Below are 20,050 nucleotides of genomic sequence, written 5' to 3' on the forward strand. Positions count from 1 at the left end.
CTTGTAGGTGCAAGCTTACTAGTAACGTGTGGGCATTTGCACCCGCTACTCGTAATCTACTTATTCTAAAGACGACACAAGAAATGAGATGGAGTGCTGAAGGCAGCCTCCTCAAAAATGCGAAATGGGCGTAATTAAATGGTTAGATTTTTTGTGGTAGAACCAGCCCACCAGGATTCAACTCTTAGACTTGACAGCAGTATACACATTTTTTGGATTATTTCAGTCTTTTCGGTGACGTTCGTTCGATTTGTGCGTGGCGACATTCTCGTCGACTACAAAGATCCTGTCGGCTCAGTATTTTGGAGGGGCTCATAGAGGTAAGATGCGCGTCCAATAGTTCATAGGATGAATGTATGTGAGTGCATGTGAGCTTCTCCAATTATACTTTGTTAAAAGAAAGACGAAAATAGAAGTTTGGACGTGACTGCCTGCAATGTGACAACCAACAACATATAAAGTATGAGATGGATACAAAGTAGCTATATACTACTCCCTCCGTCCAGAAATACTTGTCATCAAAATGAATAAGCGGCGAGGCGACCCCTAGCTCATCTCCTCCAGCCCCCTCCCCTCCCCCCTCTCCCTCGCCGCCGTCGGTTCGCGCCGCCGGGCAAGCCAGTCCGGCGTCGGTGCATCTTCCCCTTCCTCGCGGTGGTCCCGCGCAGGACGGCGTCACGGCGCGGCGTGGCGGCGGCCGGGGTGGCACGGCGGTGGCGGTCAAGGTTGGCGGCGCGGGCGGCTGCACATCAGGGGCGCGATGGGGCGTGCCTGCAGGGGTGGCGGCGGCGAGCTCCTCGCCAGATCTGGATTGGGTGGTTGCTCTGGTCGATGACCAGCAGGCGGTGCGGGCTGAGGTGGCAAGGGCCTGCCGGCGGCGTGCGGGGGCTGATGCGCTCGTCATCGTCGGCATGGTGGCGGTTGTGGTGATGCGTGCCGGCCGGATTTCGCCTTCTTTTCCGGCCGGCGGCGCGAGTTTGGGGCCCCGGCCCGGTGTGGCTGCGGTCCCGGTTGTGGGCGGTGGCGGCGAGGTGGCTTTGCCTTGCCGGCTCCAGGACAGCTCGGTGGGTCGACTGGGGCAGCAACTGGCTTTCCGGCGTCGGCTTGTCTGTAGGCCGGTTCGACCTTCGACACTCTCCTCGTCGTCTGGTTGCTACCTTCGTCGAAGGTTCGGCCCTCCCCCGACTACGGTCCATCGCTCGTCTCGCGCTCGACAGCAGGACCGAGCTCGTCTCGCGCCCGGCAACAGGACCGACCTTGTCTTGCGCTCGGCAGCAGGACCGAGCTCGTCTCGTACCCGCCAGCAGGACCGACCTTGTCTCGCGCCTCGGTCGCGCCCGACAGCAGGATCATGCTTGTCTCGCGCCCGGCAGCAGGACCATGCTCGTCTCATGCCCGGCAGCAGGACGGGTCGATGGAGGCCAATTTTGGCCGGCCTTTGGGTTTCGGCGTTGGGGGCAGCCCAGGGGTACGAAAGGCGGTTCCTTTCCGCTCGTATCTTTGGTTGGGGTAGCGGTGGGTCTCGAGTGAAGTGGTGTCCAGGTCTTGGATGCCAGGACGGCGGCCACAGTGGTGGCTCCGTGATGCTCTTGGGCAGAGCCCGTGGTTAGGTGCTGCCCGGTGGCCATGGCCGTGTGGGCGGCATGGGCGGCGTGGTCAATGGGATGTGGCGTCCGGTGGTGGTGAGTGTTGACCGGGGTGAAAACTTGATCTGTCTTCGGACGGACTAGCGGCATCGAAGCTCGCTCCCTTCTTGAAGGCGTTGTCGCGGCTCTCATTGCTCGTCGTGTTGCTCCAGGGGAAACTCTGATCCTCGGGTCGGGCGGTGATGACGCTCTGGTGTCGTAACCTTCCTGAAGGCGCCGCCTTGGAGCACACGGTTCGTCATATGTGGCTTCTTCTCTTCGCGTTGGCGTGTCCACGGTTGAGGACTCCAGTTGCTCTTGTAATACTATGGGGTAGTGTTGCTGCGCTCAGCGTCTATGTATCCAGCCTTGGGTGTGTGCGTGTGTTGTGGTGGCGTGTGTTTGTATCTTAGTTGTGGTCGGTCATTGCTTTATATATAAAGCGGGACAAAAGTCTTTTTATAATAAAAAGGAATGTATTATTGACGTATTTTAGTTTTAGATACATTTTTTTATTCATTTTGATGACAAGAATTTTCGGTGGAGTGTCAACTATCTAATTTGCAAAAGGAAATATATAGATTACTGAGATGCAACATGATACAACACGAACGATTAGATGGTCAGGAATTGTCAAAGCCATAAATGTGTTCACTTGACATATCATTTTGACAAAACCATCTGCAAGCCCATCCATGTTCATTTATTCCTTTTTCCTTGTCTCTCGAGAGGATGCGTGCATATCTTTCCATTTATTCTGAATGTGATGCCAACTCGAGTGAGAACGACAGGGTAACAACAGAAAGTATATTACCTTTTGGTGAGTATATTTCTGGAAATAATCTATAATAGATTTCCTGATTCCACAAGAGGATCCTAGAGATTTATGATTCGTTATTTATACACATTACAGATACTTTACACATTACATATAACACTGCATCGTTCCTTCATGTTTTGTTTAATTGTTGATTGACATCACTATCATTTTTTGGCGAGTAGAATAACCATAAGTAGCAATAACTTCATGAGTGGTCACACTTCCCAGTGGTATGGTGATGTGAACTTACGGAATCAATGGGCAACCATCTTATCACATCTTAAGGGTTCTGTAATGATCGCAAAAAAAAAGTGTTGAAACTCTGCATGCGTTTATCTTAAAAAACACTTCATAATTTCACGACCTAATACTCTATCCGTTTTCAAATATTTAATTGCATTAAAGAAATGGTAGGCTATAAGATAGTAGTATACTAGAACTAAAATATTTCTAGCAGAGGAATCCAATTTAATGATTATTCCTAATTCTTTCCATTGACATTGATCAAAAGCGCAAGACTTTCTGGTTCTCGTCGATGTCGATTATGATCGACAATATTAAGTTTGTGAGCATCTTTGATATTACGCTTGAAAACTGTACCCACAACCCTTCAATGCGTGCAATAATTATGAGGATCGTAGCCATAATCATAGAACTGAGCTGAAACTGAAATTTTGAGTATAAATACCAGAAAGAAGTAGCCATCCATTATAGAGAAGTTTCACAGGGAAAAAGAGAATAAAGGTAACTAATACGTATTTGACAAAAGTAGGTGGTGCATTTTTCATGATCCATGATAGAGCCATGCATATACTAAGTCAACTAAAGAAAAAGGCAGTAACATTAAAAAAAAACTTGATAAGTGCCACACGTGTGGCACAAACACATGGCAACTTTGAATTTTTTTATGGCACGTTTAGTGACGAAATGATGGCAACTTTAGTTATCAAGCATGGCAACTTTTTTTTTAATGTCAAATTCAATTCTTTTTTAGGTTTGTTTTTTCCTTTTTGGATGGCAACCTTAGTTGTAGAAAACGCCAGGGCCGAAGTGCTTTGTGCCATACGTGTGGCACTTATCATTTAGTTAAAAAAAGGCAATCAAATTACAAAGTCATAATGCAACTTCTTATTTAAAAGTTGAGCATATTATTCCAGCTCTTTCTAAATTACACTGTGTTGCATGGCAATACATCATCCGCACAAAACGTATCAGCAATGTATATTGCACAATTAGTGCAAGTGAAAGACCAAAACCCTTGATATCACTTGCTAATAAGTTCCGAATTATAAGATGCTCTACCTTTTTTTTTCTAAATGTATATGTATATAGATACGTTTATGCATTCGTTCATTCATTTCAGTTCATATATAGTCTATATTAAAATATTCGAAACATCTCATAATTTGAAGCGGACGGAATAATAAGGCAACGCTTGGAATGGATGTAATTTAATACGTGTGTCTTTTACTTACGGGTAACTTACCGGCCAAGAGCAATTTTCGGGCAGAAACTAAAACGACGGCGGATGCCTGTATTTTTTACAAGTGTATTTAGAATGGAAACGGTATCCAAACAGGCCCCAAGTATGAAATCATAGAAAGACATTCTCACCACGCACAGAGTTTTCAAACCAATTAGCCAAACATAAAACTCCACGGAAATTTGCATCCAAACCCAAAGAGGCAAAGAAGCAACGGCCCCAGCGGTCCAGCACCCTGTGCTCCCTTTTCCCACCGCCACTTCCCCTTCCTCCGCGGGCACAGCAGCCATGGCCGCCTCCAGCGACCTCCTCGACGTCGACCCGCCCGAGCTCCAGTTCCCCTGTAAGCTCCCCGCTCCTCTCGCCGCCAAACTCCCCTTGCTACCCTCCTCTCGCTTCAGATTGCTTTTCTCCTGAAATTTCCCGCTGACCCCTCTGCGATTTCCTGTCATGCCCAGTCGAGCTCGACAAGCAGATCTCCTGCCCCCTCAAGATGATCAACAAGACCGACAGAACCGTCGCCTTCAAGGTGATTCTCCTGTTAACCGCCGTGTTTAAACCCTAGAAAATCCTGTCGCTTTAGCTTCTTGAGGGATCCTCTTACGAGTTATGCTTTTCTTGGTGCCTCTGTGATGCGTCCGGGTAGTAGGTTAAGACGACGACCCCCAAGAAGTACTGCGTGCGCCCCAACAATGGCGTCGTGCGGCCGCGGTCCACCTGCGAAGTTGTAGGTACTGTCTTGTTGTTGTTGTGTTCACTGGACCAGACAGAGCTCAAGAAACTGCTCAATTTCAGGCTTTCTTCTGTTTCATTTTAATGGAGATGTTTCAACGCGTTTTGTGTGGACCAGTGACGATGCAAGCCCAGACTGTTGCACCACCAGACTTGCAGTGCAAGGACAAATTCTTGGTGCAAAGCGTGGTCGTCGCCGATCGCTTATCGGCCAAGGACATCACCCCTCAAATGGTAATGGTAGTACTGGATTAGAGTGTAGTTTTGATGTGGTTGATGGCTTTCAGTTGATAATGAACTTGTGGGTTTCCTAGTTCATGAAACAAGGGGGTAACGCTGTTGAGGAGGTGAGGATGAGGGTCACTTATGTGATGCCAACCGAATCGTCGTTAGAGATTGCGGAGGAAAGCGATGGGCCACAGCGTATCTTGGTGCCTATGCAGCGAATTGCGGATCATGGGAGGAGCGCCTCAGAGCTGTCGAGTGGCTCGGTATCCTTGAGATCAGCTGAGCTGGGGACAGTAAGTCTACTAAATGTTCATACTTGATATTTCTTCTATTAGTGCGAGTCCCTAAGGACATAAATGATGTGTTTTCAGGAGGTGGGATCACCTACTGGACCAGTTGTAAGGACTGAAGAATTACTGAGGGCTGCAGGACATGCTGCTGTATGTGCTATATGAGTTCTATGCTCTATAGTTTTCTTTTGTATAATTTTAACATGTTGGTTGTTTGCCTTTCTGACATGAAACTGCAGGAAACAAGAACATATACAGGGCCTGATGCACAGTCCCTTGAGGTGAGTTCTTTTGCCTTCCAAAGCAGTTTGGCAGCTCTTGTCTTCCTTAGTTGTTGTTCTGTGTGCTATACTAACAGCCAGGTCACATGGCAAGTAAAATACTGAAGATACTTATTTGAAACATTTTGATCCTTGCCAATTCTACCCATTCATTGCTCTATAGCTTGTTAATTGTTAGGAACAATTGTGTAATAATATGTTTCCTCTACTAAGAATAAGGCATATGATCGATTTTTAGTTGCTTCATATTGGAATTATATGATTAAGTGTATTTATGATTTTTTTTAACTGTGCACACATGGGTATTGTTGTCCGTCCATTTAATTTGCTTTAGATCTTATTGTCTTGGCCATCCTTCTAGTTCACCATAGACATCATACAGCTGGCATTGGTTGCATGAACATCTTATAATTTAGCTTGTTTTTAGTGTGAACTAGTGATTGTCCCAGCCTTCCTGGTATCATGTTACTTGTTCAATGAGAATGCAATCTATCTTTGGATTTCACTTGTAATTGTTGTGCCTGGCTGAATAACCACGTCCCTTTCTCTAATCCAGCTGTCGGCTTTGATTACAAAATTGACCAAGGAAAAGGATTCTGCCCTTGAGCAAAATAAAAAGCTTCACAGTGAGTTGGTGAGTATTAATGTTTTAAGTCTGAAACTTTGAATCTTGTGCTCTTTCCATGAGCTACCATTGGCACCCTAAAAGCAGATGTACTTAATAAGGGAAGAGTTCTGTCCTCATGAATTAATATACTAGGAATCGTTTACCCCCCCCCCCCCCCCCCCCCCCCCAAGTATTGCGGTTGTTTAGGTAACCCAACTATAATGTCAGTACATAAGTTAAGTAAATGTTCCTGTAGAACATACACATAAAACACTATTGAAGGGTCCAAGTTGCATATGTGTGGCAGTATACACCATTAAGTTGTGCAGTTTGTTCAACATTGCGTGTACTTCTGTATTCTTTAGGGATACCCATATTATATCAACAGAGTTTTGTTGCCTGAACTATCACGCGCCTACACTAGAATATGGATGGGAAACAATAGTAGATGCTTACTTATACACTCAATAGTGTGAAGTAGGCACTTATACAGTTTCGCAGCAGTAGATGGTTGAAGAATTTGATATAAAGAACTGGAGTAGCTCTGCCCAGAAAATTCATTTTATTCTTTGAAGGGAATACGGCAGGGCACTCCCTGCTGTTAGTAGATAAAAAAAATACTCTGTCCGTTCCATAATATAAGAGTGTTTTGACACTACAGTAGTGTCAAAAATGCTCTTATATTATGGGGTAGTGTCAAAAATGCTCTTATATTATGGGACGGAGGGAGTAGCTTTGAAGAAGAGATGGAACCTATCCTCTTGATGTTCCAAGATAAAGAGATAAGATGATTCTGTCTCTTCTACTTCTTCCTTCTCAATTCAGAAATTCCCTCAAGAGAGCTCCCTGATTATGATCAAACCGGTGCATTAAGATTTAGCACGTAGCACGATCGGACTGCTGCATCCGGAATGTATTTTAGTTGATTTCTGCAAGCCTAAACTAAATACTGTGCTAATGGAGGAACCAAAAAAAATTCACGATTTCCACCATAACTGATTTTATTTGAACAATTAAGATGCAAAGTCTAGACTGCAAAATGTAGTTAGAGTCCTTGCTGGAAGAATTGATCATCTAAATTCTCATATCCACAACCACCTTGATCCTTCTACAAACTGAATGTTAAACATTTGCCTCTTCAACATGCAGGAGCTAGTAAGGCGTGATGCCAGTAAACAAGGAGGATTCTCGCTGATATTTGTACTGGTGTGTGGGCTGCTTAGCATCATTCTGGGCTATCTTGTAAAGAAATGAGGGCTTCAGTTTCATGTTCAGTCTAATGATTTAATTCCTACAGTAAATAAAAGGTAACATCTCGTGGTGTTCGTCGTCGGCCAGCTACCAAGGTTACAGGGAACAGTATTTTTATTTCCCCTTTTTGAAACTTCAGATCAAACCAAGCTTGACGAAGTTTGCAAATGTCCAATTGATGGGGCATGTCCTGTGGAGTGGCATCTAATTTGATCCATAATGTATTGTAACTATTGATATTAACTAATTGCCCTTGATTGTATGAATTGTTTATTGTCAGCTTCAGTGTGGATGTACCAAACAGTACCTGTCCAAATCTAAATATACGTTTGCTTGATTTTTCTTTTTGAAATAAACATCCTCTTTATTTATTAGTAATAATGGTTACATCGTCTATAAGAAAATTTACAATATCGTTCATAGGTTCCTCAAACCAGTCCCTTGTCTCAGAAAATTTGGCTACTCGAATTGGTTGGTACTTCCTCCATCCGAAAAAACTTGTCCCTCAAATGGATGTATCTAGCACCACATTTGAGAAAAAACAGAGATAGTAGCAGACTTTGAAAGTCCAAAGCAACAACTCTAGCAGTATAGTGCAACACATTGGAGCGTTTTTTTTACAAAGTGCAGACTGTACCCCAAACAATTGTGTACACCAAGTAAGAGTTGATAAAATTTACAAGAACAGACGGCGTGATTGCAGGATCGGCACACTACACTAATACACTTGCTTGTCTTGCAGTAGAAAAAAATACACAAGCTAATCACTAATGAATCTTTATATTGAGATATTCTTGAACTGCTTGAAAGTTCATCCAATGGCACTTGAGCCGTGGCTTTTTGCCTCCTCATTGATCTTTCAAAATATTTGCATGCAAGTTAGTGACGTCCATCTTCGGTTTTCTGAGTAATAGAGAAAAAGATCAGCAAACAGAAAAGTTGATTGTCTTCAAAAGAACTAAACTAGAAAAGTTGATTGTCTTCAAAAGAACTAAACTAGAAAAGTTGACTGTCGCTCCTCTAGTAGAGTTCAGGATCATAAAACAAACTACCAACAGAAAATTTCAACAAATTTCTATTTTCAAGCATCAGCAAAGGAGCAGCATTACCAGCAAATTGCCGTAAACATACGATGCTTACCATTGCAAAACTATCTTACTAAGTTACAACATCTAATTTGCAGGAGGATAATTAGGCAGTTAGGCTAGATATGAAACCCAACAGAAACATATGGAAAAACCAAAATACGAAAGAGAGAAGAAACAAAAAGTAAACGAAGCATAATAGACTAGGTTAAGGTTTCGGCACATGATTGCAAATCTCCATGTAGTCCTATGAATAGCCAACTCTCTACTTATCTCGGTACTATCCAATCCTTCAACTCCCTTTTTACCGCCTCCTCCCTGTCAACTTTGGTCGCCCCTGACACTTAGGCTCCTTTGATTCAAAGGAAATTTTTAGGATTTGATTCCTCAAGAATTTTTTTTACATAAATTGTTTGATTCGTAAGATTGGAGTCCTTAGGAAATTTTCTAAGTATTGGTTTGCACCTTATTTTGGAGGGAAATTTACATCCACTTAATGTAAAATTCTTTTATTTTTCCCATGTCATCAAATACATTTTTATCCAAATTCTATAATTTCTGAATCCTATAGGAGTCCCAGAGGACATACTATTCCAATCATGTATTTTTCCTATACAACAACAACAACAACAACAAAGCCTTTAGTCCCAAACAAGTTGGGGTAGGCTAGAGGTGAAACCCATAAGAACTCGCAACCAACTCATGGCTCTGGCACATGGATAGCAAGCTTCCACGCACCCCTGTCCATAGCTAGCTCTTTGTCGATACTCCAATCCTTCAGGTCTCTCTTAACGGACTCCTCCCATGTCAAATTCGGTCGACCCCGCCCTCTCTTGACATTCTCCGCACGCTTTAGCCGTCCGCTATGCACTGGAGCTTCTGGAGGCCTGCGCTGAATATGCCCAAACCATCTCAGACGATGTTGGACAAGCTTCTCCTCAATTGGTGCTACCCCAACTCTATCTCGTATATCATCATTCCGGACTCGATCCTTCCTCGTGTGGCCACACATCCATCTCAACATACGCATCTCCGCCACACCTAACTGTTGAACATGTCGCCTTTTAGTCGGCCAACACTCCGCGCCATACAACATTGCGGGTCGAACCGCCGTCCTGTAGAACTTGCCTTTTAGCTTTTGTGGCACTCTCTTGTCACAGAGAATGCCAGAAGCTTGGCGCCACTTCATCCATCCGGCTTTGATTCGATGGTTCACATCTTCATCAATACCCCCATCCTCCTGCAACATTGACCCCAAATACCGAAAGGTGTCCTTCCGAGGTACCACCTGGCCATCAAGGCTAACCTCCTCCTCCTCACACCTAGTAGTACTGAAACCGCACATCATGTACTCGGTTTTAGTTCTACTAAGCCTAAACCCTTTCGATTCCAAGGTTTGTCTCCATAACTCTAACTTCCTATTTACCCCCGTCCGACTATCGTCAACTAGCACCACATCATCCGCAAAGAGCATACACCATGGGATATCTCCTTGTATATCCCTTGTGACCTCATCCATCACCAATGCAAAAAGATAAGGGCTCAAAGCTGACCCCTGATGCAGTCCTATCTTAATCGGGAAGTCATCGGTGTCGACATCACTTGTTCGAACACTTGTCACAACATTATCGTACATGTCCTTGATGAGGGTAATGTACTTTGCTGGAACTTTGTGTTTCTCCAAGGCCCACCACATGACATTCCGCGGTATCTTATCATAGGCCTTCTCCAAGTCAATGAACACCATATGCAAGTCCTTCTTTTGCTCCCTATATCTCTCCATAAGTTGTCGTACAAGAAAATGGCTTCCATGGTCGACCTCCCAGGCATGAAACCAAACTGATTTTTGGTCACGCTTGTCATTCTTCTTAAGCGGTGCTCAATGACTCTCTCCCATAGCTTCATTGTATGGCTCATCAGCTTAATTCCACGGTAATTAGTACAACTCTGAACATCCCCCTTGTTCTTGAAGATTGGTACTAATATACTCCGTCTCCATTCTTCTGGCATCTTGTTTGCCCGAAAAATGAGGTTGAAAAGCTTGGTTAGCCATACTATCGCTATGTCCCCGAGACCTTTCCACACCTCAATGGGGATACAATCAGGGCCCATCGCCTTGCCTCCTTTCATCCTTTTTAAAGCCTCCTTCACCTCAGACTCCTGGATGCGCCGCACAAAACGCATGCTGGTCTCATCAAAGGAGTCGTCCAGTTCAATGGTAGAACTCTCATTCTCCCCATTGAACAGCTTGTCGAAGTACTCCCGCCATCTATGTTTAATCTCCTCGTCCTTCACCAAGAGTTGGCCTGCTCCGTCCTTGATGCATTTGACTAGGCCAATATCCCTTGTCTTTCTCTCCCGGATCTTAGCCATCTTATAGATGTCCCTTTCACCTTCCTTCGTGCCTAACCGTTGGTAGAGGTCCTCATATGCCCGACCCCTTGCTTCACCAACAGCTCGCTTTGCGGCCTTCTTCGCCATCTTGTACTTCTCTATGTTGTCTGCACTCCTATCCAGGTATAGGCGTCTGAAGCAATCTTTCTTCTCTTTAATCGCCTTCTGGACATCATCATTCCACCACCAGGTATCCTTATCTTCGCTTCTCCTTCCCCTGGACACTCCAAACTCCTCTGAGGCCACCTTACGAATGCAAGTCGCCATCTTCATCCACACATTGTCCGCATCCCCTCCTTCCTCCCAAGGGCCCTCCTTAATTACCCTCTCCTTGAACACCTGAGCTACCTCCCCCTTGAGCTTCCACCACTTCGTTCTAGCGACTTTGGCACGCTTATCCCGCTGGACACGAATCCGAAAGCGGAAGTCAGCAACCACCAGCTTATGCTGGGGTACAACACACTCTCCAGGTATCACCTTACAGTCTTGGCACGCACGCCTATCTTCTCTTCTCGAGAGGATGAAATCAATCTGGCTAGAGTGTTGGCCACTACTAAAAGTCACCAGATGTGATTCACTCTTTCTAAAGAGGGTGTTAGCTACAATCATGTTGTAGGCTAGAGCAAACCTTAAGACATCTTCTCCTTCTTGATTCCTGATGCCATAGCCAAAGCCCCCATGCGCCCCTTCAAAACCTGTGTTAGATGTACCCACGTGGCCATTGAGGTCTCCTCCTATGAAGAGCTTCTCACCAATCGGTACACTCCTAACCATGTCTTCCAAGCCTTCCCAGAACTCCCTCTTGGTGTTCTCATTCTGGCCTACTTGCGGGGCATACGCGCTGATAACATTGAGAACCAAGTCCTCAACTACCAGCTTGACCAGGATAATCCGGTCCCCACGTCTCTTGACGTCTACCACTCCATACTTGAGGCTCTTGTTGATCAAGATGCCTACGCCTATCCATGTGTTTTAAAAATCATGTGAATCAAAGAGGCTATTTTAGAATCCCACTATTTAACAGGTGCTTCTGGAGACTCCGTTGGATATGGCCAAACCACCTTAGAAGGTGTTGGACAAGCTAAATATTATGTATGGAACATATTCATCACCAATTTGCAACGAAGGATTCTTTCGTTTTTGGTGTGAGCATATTTACACCCTCAAACAAACATCGCCTAAGCCGCCCCCGCCCCCTGGAGGCGACGACGGGTGTTCGCTTCGTGCAGCGAGGACGGCCGACCATGGTCATCGTTTGTGGCGGGGAGGCCGACAGCGTCCATGTCACCTATCTCCACCGTTGATGGGCGTATCTCTCCTTCCTATGGCGGTGGACTCTACGCACGGTCATCGACCAGGGCGAAATCTCTGCATGGTTTGCCGTTGCTGGCAGCAACGACGCCGGCGGGTGTCGTGTCCTTCTTGGGGGCGCCGCTGTCATGGCCCTGACCATGTCCCTCCTCAAACGCCAGGGAAACCATTGTTCCGGCTCCCCAGAACAGGCGGCGGCGTCACGACAGCGGTACCTTCATGAAGGGGCTGCCTTGGCTGTTCGTGGAATCCTCGAAGCTGGAGTTTGGGGCGTCTTTTTTTGGTGTGGGTTGCCTCTTACGACATGGGCCTCCAGGGCGCTATGTATGCCATCGCCAGCGCATCCTGCACATCTTCTTCAGGTCCGGCTAGATCCTGCCACCCACTTGCCGACTCCTCTAGGTGCTATGTGGTGGGAGGTACATTGATCCAGTCCGTTCTGTAGTCGTTGTTGTGATTTGGTTGTGGCTTGCAACGATAGTGACGCGGCCTGTTTGCTTTGTGCCCCGTCTTCTTCGCCTTTGTGGCTGGAGTTTGGGCAAGGCGAGTTCTCTCTTTCTCGTGTGTAGTATGTGTGGTTCTAATCCCAGGGATTAGCATGGTGTGTTGCCTTTTCGCATTGTATTCGAATCGTGGATGGGTCTCTTCACCCTTTCTTCTATCAATATATGATACGCATGCTTGTGCGTATTCGAGAGAAAAGAAAACAATTGCTTTTCTGTTTGCACAAGTCCACAGGATCAGAACAATGGAACGTAATTGCATGATGTGACATGAATTAATCCAACTTGTTGCTCAGTACAATGCACATAAACAGAGTGAGAGTAAAACATGAACAATTAATGATTCTATTTAAGCTTGGACTGCAGCCTTATAATCTATCTTTTTGTGTCAATCCAAAATTTAAAACCAAACAGGTATTGAAATATCGTACCTCCAGTAATCATCCATTGCAGATCCTGCAGATAAAATCACACAGACCCTTGCATCATCGACGCATATACCTGCATCCAAGAAATACACAGAAACAATCATGATGGAATCACAACAAAAATTAATGAAATCACAACAAGTGCCTTCTACAATGACACTACCTCGACGAGTACCCCCGGTCTGGCTGCCTCTCCTTCCTTGCTGTAGTAGCAAGCAAGGCTCGCTCACGCTCCTTCTCCTTGGCCTCCCTCTTCCTCCTCTCCTCTCTAAGCTCCTCGATACTCTTCTTCCCTCCACTCCTCTTCTCCCCGTTGCCTTCGGCGTAATCTCTCCTCTCCTTAGAGGAGGAAGCCAAAGGCTTCGACATGTACCAGGGCGTAGCCACGCCCTTGCCGGCGAGGCCATAACCCAGCTTGTACTTCTCGTCGTCAGGCCCCGCCGTCCTAACCTCCTCCTCCTTCTTACGCTTCTTAGGGTTTGGCTTAGTGTCTGTCGCAGGCTCCCTCTCCCGAGCTGCGCCTCTCCCGCCGCTAGCGGAGGCAAGCGCGGCGAAGTCGGCGGCCCCACCGCCGCCGGAGAAGAGGTTGATGTGGTCTCCGTCGGAGACGACGGGGGATGGATCCGCGGGCCGGGCGGCAGGGGGTGGGGGCCGCGGCCGGGCGACCTGGTCCGCGGACCGGGTGGAGGAGGGGGGTGGAGATGGGGCACGGGGAGGGGAGGGCGAGTCGGACTGGAGGCCCCGGTTGCGGCGGAGCGCGACGAGGCGGGCGTGCGACTCGCGGCGGCGGGTGGCCTCGCGCTGGAGCTGGTCCTGGCGGGCGGCCTCGGCCTCGTCGACGCGGACCTTCTCCTGGTTGTCGAACCTGTAGACGTTCCACCGCTTCTGCGGCAGGATGTTCAGCCCGCCGTGCCCGCCCATCTCCGCCTACCGGAGCAGGTTCCTCGCCGACGACCGAGGCGGTTGGGTGGGGTGCTCCGGCGAGTGGGAGATTGGGGATTTGCAGCCTCGTTCCCCACGGGTTGCGGTTTTGCTTTGCGCCCGTGCCGGAAACGAGGCTGGGCCACGGGCCGACGGCTTTTCCTTTTCTGCCAGATTCGAAATTCTAGGCCCAACAGCCCAACTGCCGTCTCTGGGGTTCAAGGCTGTGACGTCACCCTCTCACTTCCGGCCCCCGCTTTTTGTTTCCATGGAGCGGCTGAAATCGGCGGTGCCGGCCGATATCCGGCGAGCCGTCGGCGAGGGCACGACCCGCGACCTCCCTTCCACCACTTCTCTCCTTCTCGCCTTCCTCGATGACCTCCCTCTATTCCACCAGGTAACCACCGAGCCCGCCGCTTCACTATTATTCTGTGCTCATGGCCGGGGCACTAGCCACCAGCGTAGCTAGGTCGCTGGTCTCAGTGATTGTTTCGTGCCATCTCTCAGGTCATCGGCGAGCTGACAGACCCGGAGCTCGCGCTGTGCCGCAAGGACAAGGGGAGGGCGGCGGAGCTGAAGGGCCGGGGCAATGCCTGCTTCTCCAGGAGGGAGTTCGAGCAAGCCCTTGGGTTCTATTCACAGGTAATTTGTAAGTTGTAACCACAGACTTGAAATTTGTAATTTGTAATTTGTAATTTGTCAATGCGGCTCATTGCACCTGTGCTGTGAAAAAAGAGAGGGTTTTGTTCCAAACCATGTGCAGAAGTAACTCGGTTGTTCAGCAGTGAAGTCTGTGGGGTTGTTCACTTGTTTGGTTGTTAAAACAGTGTCAACTTGATTTATTAGAATTGACCCCAGTTCCTCTTAGTCACATTTTATTGAATTCGTGATAATAGGCTTTTCTTTTGTTTGTATTTCTGCAGGCGCTGCGTTACGCCCCGATTAGTTCTGATGGCACTGATGATATCTTGGTACCTGCATTATATGTCAACCGTGCCTCCACTATGCATGTGAGTATTTGATACATCTGTTTGCAGAATCTTGGGAGGCAGGCACTAAACTTGTCCTATTTAGTTACACTGTGAAAAATTGAACGTAATGTTAAAAATCTAACGTCAGAATTTTTTTAACCATGGCAAATTGAACGTTTTTTATGGCAAATTTAGTTGTCACAAGGATGGCAATTTGCTTTAGCAAGCATGGCAAATCCAGGCAAAAACTGAACATGTCACGGATTTGCCATGCTTGCTAAAGGAAGTCCCATCCTCGCGACTACTAAATTTGCCATAAAAACGTTTGATTTTCCATGCTAAAAAATCTGACGTTTGATTGTAGCGAAATCCAAAATGATTTGCTTTTTCCTGTTTCCTGAGGTGTCCTTGCATATATTCTAATGGATTTTCTGAATTTTGCAGAAATTGGGCCTCCTGGAAGAGTGTCTGCGGGATTGCGACAGGGCCATCTCTGTTTCACCTAATTATGCGAAGGTAGTAGGAGTGTGATAGTTGTAACAATGCAACTTACGCGTAATGTTTGTTTCTCTGTTTTTGAGAATTCAAGCTCCAGCATGGAAGTCAAATCATTGTTTTAGTTTGACCTGTTTCTGTGTTTCAGGCATGGTACAGGAGGGGAATGGTAAATGCATCTTTGAAGAATTATTCATCTGCCATGCATGATCTAGAGGTTGCATTGAGCATGGAAGTGACTTCTTCTGGGAAGAGCAACATAGAACAAGAGTTGAAGTTGATATTGTTAAAGCCTCAATGTGTGAACGAAGTTGGAAGATCAAGTGGTGATTGCAAGGATGCAGGATTGGCACATACAGGTTGGAACTTTGGGCACACATACAACTTTTTTGGATTTGTACCTAATACTAAGTGACAGATAATATTTGTCTAACTGGCAGCAGAACCACATAAGGTTGTCCTTGAGTGTATTGCAACGCCCAACAAAGGTAGAGGAATGACATCTCCAAATGATATTCCTCCGACCTCCTTGATTCATGTTGAGGATCCTCTTGCTGCGGTATGATCTAGATTTATCTCTTCAATTGTATACACCAAATGCTGTGTCCCAACCTTCCTGTTGTCCTATTTATTTTCGAAGGCCATATCAAGTTGCCAAAATCTTTTGTGTGGTTCACATATGAATTGATTAAATTATGTGTTTATTTGAGGTGCATACAATACAAGATTGTTTTATGAAGCCAGGCATTTAACTCTATGTGCTTTGTGTGCAATTATTTGTTGTGTTTGTTTTTCGCAAAATTGTCAATAATCTTAAGCTCAAGTTTTGTATGTCTCTTACTTGTAACAGTTGTATGCAGATTATCCTGAAATCTTGCCGGGAGACTCACTGCCATTATTGCTTTAGTGAAGCACCTGCAGATGTTGTGTTCTGCCCCTTGTGTACAATACCAGTTTATTGTTCAAGAAAGTGCCAAGAGCAAGCTGTAGGCGGAATCTCTTGGAATCAAGATACTTATCTTAAATCTAACAGTAATGCAGTTGATCTTGGAATACTGAGCCTAACTTCTACAGGGTGCATGGCTCCAAACTCTAAACAGATTGCTGAACATAGGCACGAATGTGGAGGTGCCCATTGGGCAGCTGTTTTGCCAGCTGATATAGTTTTAGCTGGGCGACTAATGGCACAATACATAGACAGCAGAATGCTGACTGGAAAGAGCTCTGCCATCTCCGGTCCAAATTTGGTAAAAAAAACTTATATTTTTCATACGAGCTTACCATTTTCTGGTGCTGTTAGCATTAGATATTGTAACATAAGTATCTCTCTAAAACAAGATATATAGCCAACGGCGGAGCTTAGTGTGTTGCTGGGGGGGCTGTGGCCCCCCCATGATTGGCACATGCAAGCATATATTTTTTAGAGAGAGAGCTTAGGTTATGAAACTTTGTGTGTTTGCCCCCCCCCCCCACACACACACTAGTTCAAATATTCTATTTGCCCCCCCCCCCCCCCCCCCCCCAAAAAAGGACTTGGTCAAGCTCCGCCACTGTATATAGCACAAGTATTCTAACACTGTCAGGCCGGGAACTAATGGGCTAAAATGGCCATTGCAGGATCTCATTCAGCACTATGACGTAGATTCTCCTACTAGCAAGTTGGAATCACATATATATGCGATTGTCTTGTTATTATGCCTCCAAAAGCATTATAGATCAGATCTTTCGTGGAAAGAGGAAACTTTATCCCAGGTATATGTGACTTATTTTTTGAGTTTCCCCTTGCGTACATGGGTATTGCTTTGATATGTCAGCAGGGGTTAATAAGCATTCTTTGATCTTGTACAGCTGGTTCTTTTGATATGTCAAGTTAAAGTCAATTCGATTGCTATTGTTTGTATGAAATCCATGGATGGAGGCCAGGGACTGACAGAGAGTAAAGGGTATTCTGCAGCTGATGATGCAGTTATGTGTAGTGTGGAGCAGGTTTGTCTTCTACTCCCTTTTCTTTTCTGGGATCAATACACCATCCTATAAAAATTGAGGAATATATATTGCCTACTATTCAGATGCGTCTTATTATTGATTTATCCTCTGACCTTTAGATATTAGTACACTTCTTAAGCACGCGGTGTTATCCTGAAAGTAAAAAAACTTGATAAGATCCAGGAGAAAGACGATAAGATGTTTAAATTCATAAACTTGAGAAAATGAGTGAAATGTTGAAGTTATAGCTTGGTATGTCAAGTAGGTACCTCTAAATCGCACTACATTACACTGTTGGGTTGGTATAGAATGCATGGCGTTGTCTACTTTGCTTTATGTGGCTTCTGCGTCTGATGCTCATTTAGTCTCTTTACCATCTGTAACCTGTGTTTGTTTTTGCTTACTGCTAGGTCAAGGTTGCTCAAGCTATCTACATGTCTGGTAGCCTCTTTAATCACTCGTGCCGGCCAAATGTACATGCATATTTTCATTCGCGCACTCTCTTTCTAAGATCTACCACATATATAAATTCAGGGAGCCCAGTCGAGCTATCATATGGTCCACAGGTCTCTCCCATCCTTCCTCTCTTGTATATGCATGTGTGACATACTTAAAAGTAACTATGAATTTATGCTTTGCACTGTTTGTGCTTCTCATTTCTAGGCTGGTGAGATGAATCTTGTGAAAAGACAAAAGTCACTTCAGGAGAATTACAAATTTACTTGCCAGTGTTCAAGTTGTTCAGAGCTACATCTATCGGATCTTGTCATTGATTCATTTTGTTGTCCACAAAGTAGCTGTCTTGGTGCCGTATCAGAATCAACTTGCTACAAATCCGAAGAGAATTGTGTGCATGTTTCCGTAGATGAATCTGATATCTGCAAACTATCATTGCCTGTAAGATGATTTTTCCCTCCCGAAATTTTCTAATAGTTAGTTTGGTGGCATCAGTCTGAAATTCTTTTTGTTCAGCATGTTTCCAAGGTTGATGAAGATATAGAGAAGGTTGGGAAATTGTTTTTCAGAAATAATGTTGATTTGAAGATAGATCCTGGATATTGCATGAGCTGTAGATCACAAATTAACTTGTCTTCTGCTGTTGCTACATCAGAGAAGGCAGCATCAATGATCAATAGGTATGTTATGTATTAATGAATGTGGCATATCTAAATTTGGTTGCATCTTCCATCAGTGAATTTTTAATCATAGCAAAGTCGGATAACAATTCAATTCACAGGTTTAAGGAACTTGCAGTTATAGACGAAATCTCCGAAATTCCCATCACAGATGCATTAAGATCCCTACAACAGATAAAGAAGTTGAGGCACCCATATAGCAAGGCTCTTGCCCAGGTTAGGGTGCTCATGTTACATGCCTTGATAGAAATTTGGCTCCAAATTCTCCTGGCACACTGTTGAAACATATGTTTCGAAATTGATACATGCAGGCAGAAGATGCGATTGCAGAAGCCTTTGCAAAGATAGGAGATCAAGAACAAGCAAGAAAGCACTGCGAAGCATCAATTAAGGTAGTCACCTCAATCATCGCTCAAATCTCCAACTCGCCTACTGAGAAATACAAGGGGAGAAATGTACTTTGATCTTGAGCCCTTGTATTCTCGGGATCCATTGTGCTCACTTTTCCGACAAGCAGTAGTCAAATTATCAGCTAGGCTCCAGATGATGATATGACCACACTTTTGGACTAATCAATTACAGCTTCACATAACCCACTTTTGATTATTTTTTACTGTTTCTGAAGTGCATCTTATGATAATGCAGATCCTTGAGAAGCTGTACCACCCCAAACACATAGCCATTGCGCATGAGTTGATCAAGCTTGTTTCCATCGAGCTGTCTCTGGGGGACAGGGCAAGTGCAGCAGCTACATTCACCCAGGCAGAGGCGATATTTTCACTTTATTATGGACCTGATGTTCAGATGATTTTACCTTATGTTGATGCCCTGAAAAGAACTGTTAGTGGAGGGTTCATTGCAGCTCCTTGACGATCACAGGGAGCAGACAATCATCGCAGAAATGTGCACCTTTTCACTGAGAATGGATGAACTGACGCGTATCAATCAGTGTACAATATTACTTGGTGCAGTTTGGTTATTTGGCTGAAGATACAAAGCTAGGACAGGCAGATGACTTGACCCATCGTGTTACAATCTTATCCCTGCAATGTACGATTCTGAGCTTTCTGGAACTTAGGAATTTATGATATTTCCTAATGATTCCGCGTAATATAGAGTTTATGAATTTTACTGTCATGTACTCCCTCCGTTCGGAATTACTCGTACAAGAAATGAATGTATCTAGATGTATTTTAGTTGTAGATACATATATCTTTATCCATTTTTGTGACAAGTAATTCCGAACGGAGGGAGTATTAGCCTGCAAAGCACTTAACAGATACTTCCTCCGTTCGGAAATACTTGTCATTAAAATGGATGTATCTAGATGTATTTTAGTTCTAGATACATTCATTTTGATGACAAGTAATTCCGAACAGAGGGAGTACTATTTTATGTGCCCGTTGCGTGAAGAGGAAACAGTTTTATTTTTGGCAAAGCACTAATTCTCTCACCTCACCAATCAAAGAGTCCACCACACTCCACAGTAATCGGAAAATGCCA

At 45.1% G+C, this 20,050-nt stretch overlaps 3 protein-coding genes across 8 annotated transcripts; 2 read left to right on the plus strand and 1 right to left on the minus strand.

Annotated features, from left to right (window-relative positions):
* The first annotated feature begins 4,051 nt into the window (after nucleotides 1-4,051).
* Nucleotides 4,052-8,039, plus strand: LOC123125339 (vesicle-associated protein 1-2). Of its 2 annotated transcripts, none has more exons than XM_044545861.1 (10): nucleotides 4,052-4,271; nucleotides 4,387-4,457; nucleotides 4,578-4,659; nucleotides 4,779-4,894; nucleotides 4,975-5,181; nucleotides 5,260-5,328; nucleotides 5,418-5,459; nucleotides 6,016-6,093; nucleotides 7,216-7,272; nucleotides 7,875-8,039. In XM_044545861.1, the coding sequence occupies exons 1-10, from the start codon at nucleotides 4,217-4,219 to the stop codon at nucleotides 8,037-8,039; spliced, it is 942 nt and encodes a 313-aa protein (XP_044401796.1). In that variant the 5' UTR covers nucleotides 4,052-4,216. The 2 variants fall into 2 exon arrangements, 1 of the variants encoding a protein (XP_044401796.1); XR_006461383.1 differs by lacking the exon at nucleotides 7,875-8,039 and adding an exon at nucleotides 7,457-7,596 and having other exon boundaries at nucleotides 4,053-4,271; nucleotides 7,216-7,373.
* On the minus strand, nucleotides 7,909-13,959 carry LOC123125353 (hepatoma-derived growth factor-related protein 2). Its single transcript, XM_044545869.1, has 3 exons — nucleotides 13,202-13,959; nucleotides 13,042-13,111; nucleotides 7,909-8,220 (listed from the first exon to the last, which is right to left on the minus strand). Exons 1-2 carry the CDS (start codon nucleotides 13,957-13,959, stop codon nucleotides 13,096-13,098), a joined length of 774 nt encoding a protein of 257 aa, XP_044401804.1. The 3' UTR covers nucleotides 7,909-8,220; nucleotides 13,042-13,095.
* LOC123125304 (SET and MYND domain-containing protein 4) lies at nucleotides 13,934-19,673 on the plus strand. 5 transcript variants are annotated; one of them, XM_044545834.1, is made up of 16 exons: nucleotides 13,934-14,356; nucleotides 14,467-14,601; nucleotides 14,883-14,969; nucleotides 15,375-15,446; nucleotides 15,574-15,784; nucleotides 15,866-15,984; nucleotides 16,286-16,672; nucleotides 17,043-17,177; nucleotides 17,274-17,411; nucleotides 17,822-17,852; nucleotides 17,946-17,977; nucleotides 18,075-18,308; nucleotides 18,384-18,547; nucleotides 18,649-18,763; nucleotides 18,859-18,939; nucleotides 19,193-19,673. In XM_044545834.1, exons 1-16 carry the CDS (start codon nucleotides 13,934-13,936, stop codon nucleotides 19,415-19,417), a joined length of 2,589 nt encoding a protein of 862 aa, XP_044401769.1. In that variant the 3' UTR covers nucleotides 19,418-19,673. The 5 variants fall into 5 exon arrangements, with proteins under 5 accessions (XP_044401769.1, XP_044401756.1, XP_044401763.1 ...); XM_044545821.1 differs by having other exon boundaries at nucleotides 17,822-17,977; XM_044545828.1 differs by having other exon boundaries at nucleotides 15,869-15,984; nucleotides 17,822-17,977.
* Nucleotides 19,674-20,050: the final 377 nt, after the last annotated feature.

The sequence above is a fragment of the Triticum aestivum genome, chromosome 1B, assembly GCF_018294505.1.
Source record: "Triticum aestivum cultivar Chinese Spring chromosome 1B, IWGSC CS RefSeq v2.1, whole genome shotgun sequence".
NCBI classification, from domain to species: Eukaryota; Viridiplantae; Streptophyta; class Magnoliopsida; order Poales; family Poaceae; genus Triticum; species Triticum aestivum.

What these genes read in the sequence shown, in the direction of transcription:
- LOC123125353 (XM_044545869.1), bottom strand. Translation starts at nt 13,959, where the DNA reads ATGGGCGGGCACGGCGGGCTGAACATCCTGCCGCAGAAGCGGTGGAAC.
- LOC123125304 (XM_044545821.1), top strand. Translation starts at nt 13,934, where the DNA reads ATGTTCAGCCCGCCGTGCCCGCCCATCTCCGCCTACCGGAGCAGGTTC. An exon ending in AGCTATCATATGGTCCACAG is followed by an intron (nt 17,978 to 18,074) that starts GTCTCTCCCATC and finishes TCTCATTTCTAG; the next exon opens with GCTGGTGAGATGAATCTTGT. An exon ending in ACTGCGAAGCATCAATTAAG is followed by an intron (nt 18,940 to 19,192) that starts GTAGTCACCTCA and finishes ATGATAATGCAG; the next exon opens with ATCCTTGAGAAGCTGTACCA.
- LOC123125339 (XM_044545861.1), top strand. Translation starts at nt 4,217, where the DNA reads ATGGCCGCCTCCAGCGACCTCCTCGACGTCGACCCGCCCGAGCTCCAG. An exon ending in GGGCTGCAGGACATGCTGCT is followed by an intron (nt 5,329 to 5,417) that starts GTATGTGCTATA and finishes ATGAAACTGCAG; the next exon opens with GAAACAAGAACATATACAGG. An exon ending in AAAAGCTTCACAGTGAGTTG is followed by an intron (nt 6,094 to 7,215) that starts GTGAGTATTAAT and finishes TTCAACATGCAG; the next exon opens with GAGCTAGTAAGGCGTGATGC.